Source organism: Podarcis filfolensis (assembly GCF_964270895.1).
Source record: "Podarcis filfolensis genome assembly, chromosome: 8".
NCBI classification, from domain to species: Eukaryota; Metazoa; Chordata; class Lepidosauria; order Squamata; family Lacertidae; genus Podarcis; species Podarcis filfolensis.
In genome coordinates, this window is record NC_139611.1 from 5,454,244 (window position 1) to 5,467,405 (window position 13,162).

At 46.4% G+C, this 13,162-nt stretch overlaps 1 protein-coding gene across 2 annotated transcripts in view; it reads right to left on the reverse strand.

The window, feature by feature from the left end:
* Positions 1–3,036: 3,036 nt before the first annotated feature.
* CDS2 (CDP-diacylglycerol synthase 2) overlaps positions 3,037–13,162 on the reverse strand; it is a 46,483-nt gene continuing 36,357 nt past the window's right edge. Inside the window, exons 10-14 of one of the 2 annotated variants that reach the window (XR_014551816.1) lie at positions 11,815–11,967; positions 9,484–9,603; positions 8,706–8,809; positions 4,993–7,563; positions 3,037–4,712 (exon numbers count right to left, since the gene is read on the reverse strand). Coding sequence is in view for 1 of the 2 variants with exons in the window: in XM_083629541.1 (XP_083485667.1) it covers positions 7,434–7,563; positions 8,706–8,809; positions 9,484–9,603; positions 11,815–11,967 (507 nt within the window). In the remaining variant the exon portion in view is untranslated. Of the gene's footprint in view, positions 7,564–8,705; positions 8,810–9,483; positions 9,604–11,814; positions 11,968–13,162 lie in introns of both variants that reach the window. The other variant, XM_083629541.1, reaches the window with a different exon arrangement.

The window sequence follows — 13,162 nt, forward strand, 5'->3', positions numbered from 1 at the left end:
CACTCATGCGCTGGGGGGTGGGCAGTGCCGGATTTATGTATAAGCTAAACAAGCTATAGCTTAGGGCCCCTCTCTCTTGGGGGCCCCCAAAAAATTTAAAGGAAAAAAAACCTGGATGTATATTTCCAATATATAAGATAAAAAACAAATAAAATAAAACCTACATACAGCAACAGTGTTTTGTGTTGTGTAGGCTCCTATGAGGGGACGTGGGTGGCGCTGTGGTCTAAACCACAGAGCCTAGGACTTGCTGATCAGAAGGTTGGCGGTTCGAATCCCTGCGATGGGGTGAGCTCCCATTGCTCAGTCCCAGCTCCTGCCAACCTAGCAATTCGAAAGCACGCCAAAAAGTACAAGTAGATAAATAGGTACCGCTCCGGCAGGAAGGTAAACAGCATTTCCATGCGCTGTTCTGGTTTCGCCAGAAGCGGCTTAGTTATGCTGGCCACATGACCCGGAAAAACTGTCTGCGGACAAACGCCAGCTCCCTCTGCCTATAAACAAATGAGTGCCACAACCCCAGAGTTGTCCGCGACTGGACTTAACTGTAAGGGGTCCTTTACCTTTACCTTTAGGCTCCTATGATGTAAGTAATGGGCCCCACCTGCTAGCCTGCTCCCTAAAATATCACTGGTTTGCTCATTTCTATATATAGGGTGCCTACATTCTGCATGTACAAATGGCTTTAGATACCTATTAGGTCCATAAATTACTATATAGCATGCATTCATCACAAAAACAGTGGCAGTTTGTTGTTGACAAAGGACAGCGGGACATATAAAGGACCCCATTACCTTCAGTAACTTAGGGCCTCATCAAACCTATATTTGGCCCTGGGGGTGGGGGGGAGATTACAACCAGAAAGTTTTATGGGTTTTGTGTGTGCAACTCAGCTCATGATTGTGGGAAACGTCTGGCAACATGCCGCGAGCGTGGCATCGCCTTTAGATCAGACTGTGAACAATGCTACAAATTTGCATTATCAAAAATGTACAAATTGCTTTTGGAAGGGTATACAACTTTCATCTTGGGAAAAGTTATGGAAAGAGGACATAAAATTTACTGCGTGCTGTTCGTTGAAGGAAAATGATATGAAAATGATGTGTGGTTGGTATCCAACACGAACTGAAATTGCAAAAATGTATAAAACTAGTTCAAATTTGTGTTGGAAATGTAAAGGGAAGGAGGGTACTCTTTACCATATGTGGTGGACATGTACATTGGTAAAGGCTGTCTGGGAATTGATATTTAATGAACTAAAGAAAATGTTTAAAAATACATTTGTTAAAAAACCAGAAGCCTTTCTACTAGGTATAATAGGTAAAGAGCTACCAAGAGAAGATAAAGTACTTTTTATGTATGGAACGATGGCAGCGAGAATGCTTCTAGCCCAGAGATGAAGAAGTACCAACAAAAGAATGGAAGACTAAACTGATGGAGTATGCAGGGATGGCGAAACTGAGGGGGAAGGTCAGAAACCAGGAAGATCAAGTATTCCTAAAAGACTGGAGTAAATTTTCCACATATTTAAAAGACTACTGTAAACAGTTAAACCTTTGGCAGGGATGTGATGACACTTGTAATGTGGAATCAACTATGATAACTGTGGATATATAATAGATGGATAAAGGTAAAAGATGAAGAATACTTGATTTTAAACACAGAACCCACAGAGGGAGGGAAGAAGAATGAACATTTTATTTTAATGTTTGAAATGGTTAAAGTTAAAATGTGAAAATTATGTAAAACCAATAAAAATTTATATATACTGTATTTTTCTGTGTATAAGACTAGGTTTCCCCCCTAAAAAATAATGTCAAAAATTTGTTGTTGTTTAGTCGTGTCCGACTCTTCGTGTCCCCCTGGACCAGACCACGCCAGGCACTCCTGTCTTCCACTGCCTCCCGCAGTTTGGTCAAACTCATGCTGGTAGCTTTGAGAACACTATCCAACCATCTCGTCCTCTGTCGTCCCCTTCTCCTTGTGCCCTCCATCTTTCCCAGCATCAGGGTCTTTTCCAGGGAGTCTTCTCTTCTCATGAGGTGGCCAAAGTACTGGAGCCTCAGCTTCACGATCTGTCCTTCCAGTGAGCCCTCAGGGCTGATTTCCTTCAGAATGGATAGGTTTGATCTTCTTGCAGTCCATGGGACTCTCACAGACAGTGTTCCATGAGGTCAGCCTCCCCATTTTGGACTCCCCAACAGCGCCCCCGACCAGCACAACCACCTGCTGCTGTAGAGTACAATCGCATCTTAAGAGGCATTTAATATAGTGACAATCCGTCATATAGTATATGTATAGTGACAGGCAATCATATAGTATATATGAATTTTAGAATGAATTGATTTTAGAATGTATTTCAATTAATTGATTGTGATTTTATGTAAACTGTGTTATTTTTACTGTTGTTAGCCGCTCTGAGCCAGGCTTCGGCTGGGGAGGGCGGAATATAAATAAAATTTTATTATTAGTAGTAGTAGTAGTAGTAGTAGCAAAGGTAAAGGTAAAGGGACCCCTGACCATTAGGTGCAGTCGTGGCCGACTCTGGGGTTGCGGCGCTCATCTCACTTTATTGGCCGAGGGAGCCGGCGAACAGCTTCTGGGTTATGTGGCCAGAATGACTAAGCAGCTTCTGGCGAACCAGAACAGCGCACAGAAACGCCGTTTACCTTCCCACCGGAGTGGTGCCTATTTATCTACTTGCACTTTGACGTGCTTTCAAACTGCTAGGTTGGCAGGAGTTGGGACCGAGGAATGGGAGCTCACCCCGTCACGGGGATTCGAACCGCCACCCTTCTGATCGGCAAGTCCTAGGCTCTGTGGTTTAACCCACAGCGCCACCCGCGTCCCGTTGTTGTAGTAGTAGTAGTAGTAGTAGTAGTAGTAGTAGTAGTAGTATATATGCTGTATTTGGTACAAAGTTGTAACTTTGGTACAAAGTTGTTTTTGAAAATGCAAATAAAAATTTTAAAAACAAAAAATAGAATAAAACAAACCCTTCTGCTTGGCGTAAATAACTGCACGCACACGCACACAAACAGTTTAGATACATTTTTATTTAACAATATTACTGTATATAAATAGGATAAAATACCTTTATATAATATTTCACATTCTGACAGTCAAATGAACCCAAAAGTAACAGAGGCAAGCCTACAAGTGTCTGCAAGAAAACAAAACCCAAAAGAAACCAACCACCAATATTCCCCCTGTAAAAGACAAAAGCACAGAGAAATAAAGCAGAGGATTTGTGGAAGGGATAAGCACATCAGAAGAAGAAAAACAGGAGGAGAGAGTCTGTGAGTGCAGAAAGATGTCACCGGGGCATCAAAGGGGTTCACAAGTTCTCGTTGACACAGACATGCCGATGAGCACAATGGTTGTATTGCCAGCTTTAGATATTGTGAATGCGGGACTTTTCTGTCAACCTAAGCTACCCCTCCAAACATACAGAGCTGTTAGCAGAAAGAATTGGGGAGGGACTGAGAAAGGTTGGGAAGTGATGGCGAAGAGTCTGCTTTGATGCTTGGGAAGTCTGTTGTCTAGAGGCAGTTAAGGATTCCTTCTGGGAGCCCTTGCTAGCAAGCGGGGCAAGGAGTCCCCCTCAGATACAAGTGGCAAAGCACCCCAAAATATACGCCCTGGGACCCCATCTTTGATATAACAAAGGGGAGTTATGAGGACATCAGCCTTCAAGCTCCTGAAACGTTAAATCTCATACTTCTGCTAAGCAACCAGTACCAGTTAAGCAAAGGGTCTTTTAATTGGGGGGGGAGAGAGTTGACCAGTGTTCCCCAGTTCTTCTGTCCCCAACTCCACTCAGCCGGCCTTCCAGATCCCCCCTCAAAGCATCACAACCGCCTTGCAAGTGAGTGCCCAGCTCCCACTCCAGAGACACTGCTTTGGTCTCTCTCTCCTGACTGAGTTCAGCCCCAAAGAATGCAGAATCTGGACTTGGGCCAGCTCCAACCCCTGTGAAATCCAGCCTCCTCACACAACCCCTCTGGATCCACCTTCCCTATCCCGTGAGAGGTGTGCAGGGCCCAGCTACCACTGGGATTGTGGGGAGGTGGGCCAAGGTCACCTGGCTCAGGTGTGACGCGCAACACACCTCCAGCTCCACCTGGCTTGCTAGTGTGCGCGTGTGCCGTGTGCCAGGCAATAAGGCCAGCCTACCAGGGAAAAGGACACACTTTGGCCTGACTAGGCCTAGAATCTGGAGCACACACTCTAAGTAATAGCTACGGCGCCCCAATTTAATCCTGCTCAACTCCAGGCTAACTCAGGGTTTTTTCACCAGCAAATACACCCACACCACTGACCCCTTAAGCAACCCCACTGCATACCAAATTGCCTTTTGTGACCTGCTGCTCCCCTTACCAGGTGCCAGACCTTTGGTACCTGTGTGCAACTGAAGTAAGACCCACAGGCTTCCCTTTGGGCAGGAGAGACTCTCTCCCACTCAGCCCCTTGGAGGAACCGGCTGTCTCTGGGTTAATGCGCTGGATCCCTGAGCAGCCCTTTTCTAATATGGCTGGGTCACAGCCCTCTTTGAGCTCCCCGAAAGAGTAAACTATTATGCCATTAAAAACAAAAAAAAAGGTATCGAACATAAAACCGTCCATAATGTTGTCATCTAATGCCTAAAACCAGTATGTGAATCCTTCCTGTTCTGGGTAACCTTAAATGAGTGCCAGTTCTCAGGGGTGCTCCTGTGGTGCCTTTGCAACAGAAATGCCAGCACTTTGTTTGACTTATACCCAAGACTGGCTCTTGCAAGCATCTGTAGACTGCAGGGATGTCCAGCATGTCACTCATGCGCTGGGACACAGAACCCACCCAGTACCTGAAATGAACTGACATGAGAAGCAATCCCAGAACAGTACACAACTATCCAGACAGAGTGCACACAACGAGCCTTATATATTAGAAGTGTTGTTGGCTGTTGCAGGTATATATATATGTGTGTGTGTATAAAGGTCTAGGATACACTGTTCTTTTCCAGTTCCCTTTCGGAGGCAGGATGCAAGGGATTGTGGCCACCAGCCAAATAGCTGAATTTAGCTGGAATCAGGAAATGTCAATGAAACAGAGACCCCGCTTGAAGCCCCTCCCCCAATTTTGTTTATTAATTAATTACTGTTGCATGGCCACTCGTTGCCCCACATACCCATTCTGCTTTCTGTCCTGCTTCCCCCAAGGTCAAAACACTAAGTTCAAACACACACACACACACACACACACACAGACTTGCCCTTTTTTAGGTATCAAAACCCAAAACTTCCCATCAAAATGGCAGGCAAGTCCAATTTAGGGGTCAGCTGTGGTTAAAGGCCATTGTTAGATCAGAAATAAAGACTGTTTCCTTTGGGGGGGCATATTGACAGCAGAGCAAAAGGAAGAGTGGGGCAAAAATATTTCCCTGCAACCCCCCTCAATTCAATAAGCTTCTCCCACCATGTGGTTTCAGATGCCTGGACTCCGAACCCGAGAGTGTTTGGGGCAGATGGGATGAGGGAATATACCAGAAGAGGCAGCAAAACAGTATAAGTGAGCAGCTCTCAAAAATACACCTTAAAAAAGAAGAAAAAGCTAATCAGCCTACCGCGAAGTGCTCCTCACGCACTCTCTTCTGTAACAGAGGAAGTGACAGCACAGGCGGTCAAGGTTGGCCCTGAAGTGGAACCACGTCAAGAGACACTTGCGTGGTATTACACCTAAGCTAGCAGCTGCTCCGTGACTCAGGTCCAGATCTCAAAGCATACGTAAATCTGAATCAAGGCTGGACCACTTCAGGCTGTGATGGGGGCTCAACGTGGTTGAAATTTCCTCCTTCCAACAAAACCCAAAACAAATAAATCCCCAAACACACACACAAACACGCCTTCAAATGGAAAACTAACAGAATCTTTATCCTCACCCTCTCACCTTCTGTGTCCTGATAATGCCTTTTTTATGCATGAGCTTTCAGTCATATGAGTCCCTTTCTGCAACTGAAAGTGGGACCAGTGCCTTGGGAACGAGGATCCAGGGGGAGCGTTTGAGGGGGCTGAAGACAAACAGGAACCTCACAACAGCAGGGACTAAAACAGCTGCATGAGCTGGACAATGCAATGGCGAGCCTCTGCTCCTTTACAACCCCTTGAAGTCCCCAAGAGGCCAGGTGTCCTGCCTCAATATCCATCTATCCAGGTACTTTTCCTCCAAAATGAAGGAAGGCTTAAAAAAAGAAGAAGCAAAAAAACCAAAAAAATGTTCAGTAGAATTTGTGAAATAAAACCTAAAAAAAATGAAATGAAAATGCATTTGCCTTCATGGTCTTCCAATTTTTTCTGTGGCAAATGGTTCGCTCTGCTTCAGGAACATAGATAAATGCCCCCTGCTTATCAAGAACAGCACAGCAGCAGGTGAACTTTGCATCCTTTTCTGCCAGCAATGCAAGAAATATGGCGACGCCACAAGGACAGGGAGCAACATGCATCCATTTCTGCGCAGGAAACTGGGTTAGAAGAGGAAGCACCTTCTCCTGCTGGCAGGGATTTCCCCTGCACGGAAACGAGACAAGGGCAGCTGTTTCCAGGGCAGGGTGGGAGCCCTTGCCTCCCCCCCCCCCCCCCGCTTGCAGAAGGGCCACTTAGGACATTTGGCATCGCTGTCCTTGAGTCTTCCTGGCTCTCGAGCTGCTTCCGTGAGCAAAGGGCCCCTGGATCCCAATTTTCTTGGCTGACCTGGGGGTGGGCAAGATCTCCAACCCATCTCTGTGAAAACCCACTCAACATTTATACACATGGCACTAAGGATGGCTCTTTGCACCACCAAATTGTTGGATGTTTGTGTGGTGAACGGGGACGCAGATTGGGGAAAACTGCTCACTTCACTGGACTTAGGAACCTGGGCGTTTGCCAAATGCAATACGCAGCACCGGATCCATCTCACAGATAAGGAAGCCAGGATGGTGGAACAGGAGTGCATAATCCAGGTAATTTTGATTCAACACCCCTGCCTTCTTTCTTTTTTTAACCCACGCTATTTGGCACTCTTCCCTGTCGCTTCCCTCTCCCTGCTAGAAAAGCACCGCTGCTCTGAGAGTAGAACGAGCCTCGCACGACTTTCTGTACACATCTGGGAATAAGAAAAACCACCGGGCAGATCCGAGGGGTAAAACCACCTTCCAAAACCATCAGCCGAGCGCCTCCTTCCGGGCCACAATTCCTTCCCAGCTAAAAGCTCCCCTCTGTTTGCTCCAAACCACCGCCACAGAGATATAGAAACATTTCTTTTTAAAAATGCACAAATGCAAACCTTTTATAAGGAAAAGGAAGTGAGAGACATGAGGCTTGGTTATTGTCCTAAATCAGGCAAGCTGGGAGAGGGTTTGCTCTGGGGGGTGAGGGGCTTGCCCAGGCTCAGTCCCATCCTGACAGCACAGGTGCCTACGCATCCTCAGAGCCAGCCAGCGTGCCCTTGTCCACCAGGTGGGCCTTTAGCGTGTTGAAGATATTCAGCTGCTGATCTGGTCGCAGAGTCAGCAGCTGCTGGATGAGCTTGCTCGGATTAGGACCCCTGGAGTGAGAAGAAGATAAGAGTTTGGATTTGATATCCCGCTTTATCACTACCCGAAGGAGTCTCAAAGCGGCTAACATTCTCCTTTCCCTTCCTCCTCCACAACGAACACTCTGTGAGGTGAGTGGGGCTGAGAGACTTCAGAGAAGTGTGAGTGGCCCAAGGTCACCCAGCAGCTGCATGTGGAGGAGAAGGGAAGCGAACCCGGTTCCCCAGATTACGAGTCTACCGTTCTTAACCACTACACCACACTGGCTCCCTAGTGAAGAAGAATAGGGCAATCTTGTCACCTCACCAGGCTGGGAACGTTTGGAAGGGGAGGCTTCCCACAGACCAAGGTTTCCCAAAATTGGGTGGCCAGCTGGACTACAGTTCCCATCATCCCTGACCACTGGTACTGCTGGCTAGGGATGATGGGAGTTGTAGTCCAAAAACAGCTGGATACCCAGGATTAGAAAACCCTGCTGTAGACCCATGCCTTGTTTTATGTTGCTACTGGGATTAATGGCTAAGGCGAGTCTGCCTTTTAATTCCACCGTCAGGCTCTCCTTTGACACTGAGCGAGGAATTCCTTTGATCCCAGCCTCACATTCTCTCCACCCTCCTATCCTCTGAACTGAGAACACAAAGATGATTAGAGATGGTATGGGGAAATTGTACCCTCAGAATATTTGATTCACCGTCCCAGAGTCAACTGAGGTTTGGCTAAACCAGACCCATTCGAGATAAGTCATTTGTAACTTTTATAAGCAATAATAGTGTGTTATACAAACCTCCAATGACTCATGCATAGCTCTGGAGGGGTATTCGCCTTCCTCCTGATGGATATTTCTTTTGCCTAGCCTAGACCTGTTTCTGACTGCTCCCTTCCCCAACCAATTAATTCTCTTACTAACGGCTTCTGTTCTGATTTCACTCTGACCCATCACTCCATGTTTATTTCTTAATATCGATGATGTTGTAAAAAACCTCTCTACTCCGTTCAGTCACAGTTGTGGTTCTTTGTTCTCCTCTTAATGAGCTGTACATCTCTTTGCCTTTTTACAGCTGCATTTTCAAAAGCCAATAAAGATATAATTTTAGAAAAAGAGAACCCAAGGATTGATGGTGCAACCCGAAACCAAACCAAACCATCATCTCACCTGATAAAGCTTGCAATGTATACATTCACAAAGGTGGCCATCAAGTACTGGCAGTCAAACCGATCCATGATGCCTCCGTGCCCTGGGATGGTGTTGGCAAAGTCCTGCGCAATCGAGGGAGAAAAGTAGAGAGTGTGTATGCCCTGGCAGGTGGAGGGGATTCCTGATCCAAACCCACCTGCCCTCTTGACACCAGGAAACAGGGAGGAGGAAAAGATCATCACTAATTTCCACACCCATCAGCCCCTACCAAACAAAGAGTCCTCAGTCTGTTCACACCCCACTGGAAGTTATGGAATCTAAATTGTTTCACTTCTTGTTTACTAACCCAGACTTTAAGGAGAAGGATTTCTGTTTTTGAAATCGAGCTCCTATATTTTATATAAACATTTGATTTTTTTAATTAAAAAACCCCTTGTAAATTTACATATACAGTAAAAACGGTTTTAAGTTTTGTAAACTGTACATTTTATCACTGCAAGACATTTTGATATGTAGATAATAAAAGTGGGGTATAATATAATATCTAGATAACTATTCCATTAGAGTTTTAATTACTTAAAATATTTTGCATGTTTTTAGCTTTCTTTTTTCTTTATCTGTGTTGTTTTAATCTGTGTAAGCTGCCTTGAGTCTGGGGAAAAGGCAGGATACAGAGAAATAGAACGATAACAAATATATTCCAGGAAACGTTTTATTAGAACTGAAGTGGGTTCAATAGACCTGCCATCCTGACCATGCTCTTTCAAGGTTGCCTCTCTTTCCCGCTGTGCCATACCTTGATCTTGAAAGCTCTTTTAAATCCGCTGGCAAAAAACCCTCCGAAGGGACCGATGAGGGAGGCGAAAGTCGAGAGTGCAATGCTGTGGATCTGGAAGGGGTACATCCGAACTGTTTTCTGGAGAAAGGAGAAGGGGGTGGGGGGCACTGTCAGTTGAAGAAGCTCTGCCACGCCAGAACTTCACACCGGCGGGTAGGTGAGCTGGAAAACGGCTCTGCAAATCCTGCCTATTATACTTGCAGTCTTACGACTTAATTCCCCTCGTTTACGCACCCACCAAACCCGAAAGTCAGTTGCCCTGTTGTTATCTTTTCATTCAGCAGCCTAACAGCCCACGGATAGAAGCTGTTCTTTACCCTGTTGGTGCGACTAATCATGTTTCTATATCTACTAATCATGTTTCTATATCTTCTGCCCGAGGGCAGGAGATCAAGAAAGTGCCGGCCAGGCTGTAAATTATCCCTGAGAATTTTCCTCACTCTCCTGAGGCAACGTTCTGCTATTTCATCCAACGGATTCACGGGACAGCCTATAATATCTTGTGCTGTAATCACCACTATCAGATGATGTCAAACCAGTGTAAGAACGTAAGGATAGCCTGCTGAATCGGGCCAATGGCCTATCTAGTCCATCATGCTGTTCTCATCAGCCAGTTACCCTGCATGCAGGATTCAAGCACTCTCCTCCTCCTCCTGCGATATCCAGCAACAGGCATTCAGAAGCATGAGTAGAGCCGTCTCTTCCATGAATTTGCCCAGTCCTCTCTGAAAGCTACCCAAGTTCGTTGGCATCAGTGCCTCCTGCGGAAGGGAGTTCCCTAGTTTAACGATGCGTGCAGAAACATTTTCCTTCATCTGTCCTTCATCTGTGGGTGTCCACAAGTTCAGCAGAATTGTTCTTTTTTTCTGGACTGCACCATTTTCGGACCGCAATTATGTAGGGGGAGGAAGCACTATATATATATGTGCTCTCCACAAATCCTTCCCCCCCGCACACATCCCCTTCCCAAAATGTCCACATGTAGCAAAACGCAGAGGCAGAACATTTCTCTCATACGTCCTCATTTTCTCAACAAAGGAGCTCACTTTTGTAGGGTAGATTCAGACCCTCCCTCACTTGCCCTGGTACAGTCCAGGGAAAGTTGTGCTTGATTCTGCTGAACGTATAAGCTGGTAGCCGTCAATCATCGCACACACCCGCTTTAGTAAAACAGTGTGGCACAATGGTTAGGTTGTTGAACTAAGACCTTGTAGACCAGGGTTCAAATCCTCACTTGGCCATAAAGCTCAGGGGCCCCCGTCATTGCCTCTCAGCCTATCCTACCTCAGAGGTGTGGGATGTGAAACTCAAGAGCAGTCAAGTACAACATTCCTAGAGTGAACATGTTTACACATGGGGAGGAAAGTTTGTCCAGCCAGCAGGTAAACATCCTGTTTCCTTTTGGGCTGGGACAGACTTCCTCTGCATGTGACCAGGGCAGCCATATCTCTCTCTTTGACTACATGCATCGAAGAAGCAACATCTGCTTAGCCAAAGATGTTCTCTTGGCTTCCAGCCAAGAGAGGACAAAGGGACTGCCTTCTTATGAGATAGTTTCCAGGTGTATGTTACTTTTCTAAGCTAAGTCTGCCTTCTGGGATCCAATTGTGAACAGAATGTGAGTAAACTCTTTTTATACTTTTATAGAAGAGTGTGTCGTGTCTTATCTTTTATGAGGGAATAAGGGGAAAATACCAGAACATTATAGAGGCTTTAGCGAGCCTGAGCATACGCATCCGCTGCAAGTTTAAAAAGGGGAATGTTACTCTGCTAAATTGTGGAACTTGTTAACACAAGTTGGAAAAGGATATAATCCAACAATATATCCTCTCCTGCATCCCTGAACATTCCCACAAGAGGGTTGTTGTGTGGAGAGGGAGAACCACCTTGAGCTCCCTGGAGAAAAAGGTGGAATATAAATGAACTAATGATAATAGTAAAAGAAATCATGCACATAGTTATCAACTATGGAACTCTCTCCCACAAGTGGAAGTGATGGCTACTAACCTAGATGGCTTTAAAAGAGATTCATAAAAGATTCATGGACGAGAGGGCTATCAATGACTACTAGGCTAGGTTGCTGGAACCAGCAAAGTTTCTGAATACCACTTGCTGGAAAACGCAGGAGGGGGGAGTGCCCTTGTGCTCGGGGGTCCTGGCTTATAGGTATCTGGTTGGCCACCATGAGAACAAGATGCTGGACAGGCTGGACGTTTGGCCTGATCCAGCAAGCTCTCCTTATGTTCTCAGAAGTTTTCCAAACCTGAATGCTTCGACCTGAATGCCTACCCAGCCGACGACAGACTGAAGCACCAAGGGGATGTTGTATTCTTGCAGCTGGAAGAGCTCGGGGGGCTCACAGTCCACGGTGAAGCTGTTGGTGTCGTTGTTAAACTCCACGGGGCACACGAAGCATCTGTATCCAGACATCACATACGACAGCTGGGTTGAGGGTGGGGCGGAGAGGGAAACGGAAGAGGCAAAAGGTAAATCACTGCCAAGGAACTCTGATATGAATCACAGCGGAGTTGGAAGGGCCATTTAGTCCAAGCCCCTGCAAGCAGGAATGAGAGCTAGAGAATCCCTGACAGGTGGCCTGCGAGGTGTCCCAGAGCTTACAGGGTTAATAGCTCAAGGGAAATGACATCACGTACGAATGTGAACTTACTTTTACTTTCTGTTTTGGCTGCAAAGGAGAGGCAACATGTAATTGCTCTCTCCTGGATGACTTACTGTTTTGCTAAGGTAAAGGTAAAGGGACCCCTGACCATTAGGTCCAGTCGTGGCCAACTCTGGGGTTGTGGCGCTCATCTTGCTTTATTGGCCGAGGGAGCCAGCATACAGCTTCCGGGTCATGTGGCTAGCATGACTAAGCCGCTTCTGGCGAACCAGAGCAGCACACGGAAACGTCATTTACCTTCCTGCTGGAGCGGTTCCTATTTATCTACTTGCACTTTGACGTGCTTTTGAACTGCTAGGTTGGCAGGAGCAGGGACCGAGCAACGGGAGCTCACCCCGTCGCGGGGATTCGAACCGCCGACCTTCTGATCAGCAAGTCCTAGGCTCTGTGGTTTAACCCACAGCGCCACCCGCGTCCCGTTACTGTTTTGCTGCTGTACATTAAAGCTTCGCAGAATAGAAGAAGCTGTGTAAGAGTTTTACTGCCGTGATGCTAAATCCTTACACAGGCACACTGCTACCGAAGAAACTCTGCCGTAGCCGGGAGAAGCGGAATGACTCAGCACCGCGCAACGAAAGCGTGCTGGGCGCCATTGCATTTCCTGAAGAAGATGGGTCCGACAGTCAAAACAGACAAGTCGGTTCCCGGTTTCAGTGAACATGGTTATCCAACCTCTTTTTGAAAACTTCCAGTGAAGGAGAGTCCATCAGCAACCAATGAAGTCTGTTCCATTGTCAAATCACTCTTCCAAGCAGAATACAGTGGTACCTCGGGTTAAGCACTTAATTCGTTCTGGAGGTCTGTTCTTAACCTGAAACAGTTCTTAACCTGAAGCACCACTTTAGCTAATGGGGCCTCCTGCTACCGCCGGAGCCCGATTTCTGTTCTCAACCTGAAGCAAAGTTCTTAACCCGAGGTACTATTTCTGGGTTAGCGGAGTCTGTAACCTGAAGCGTC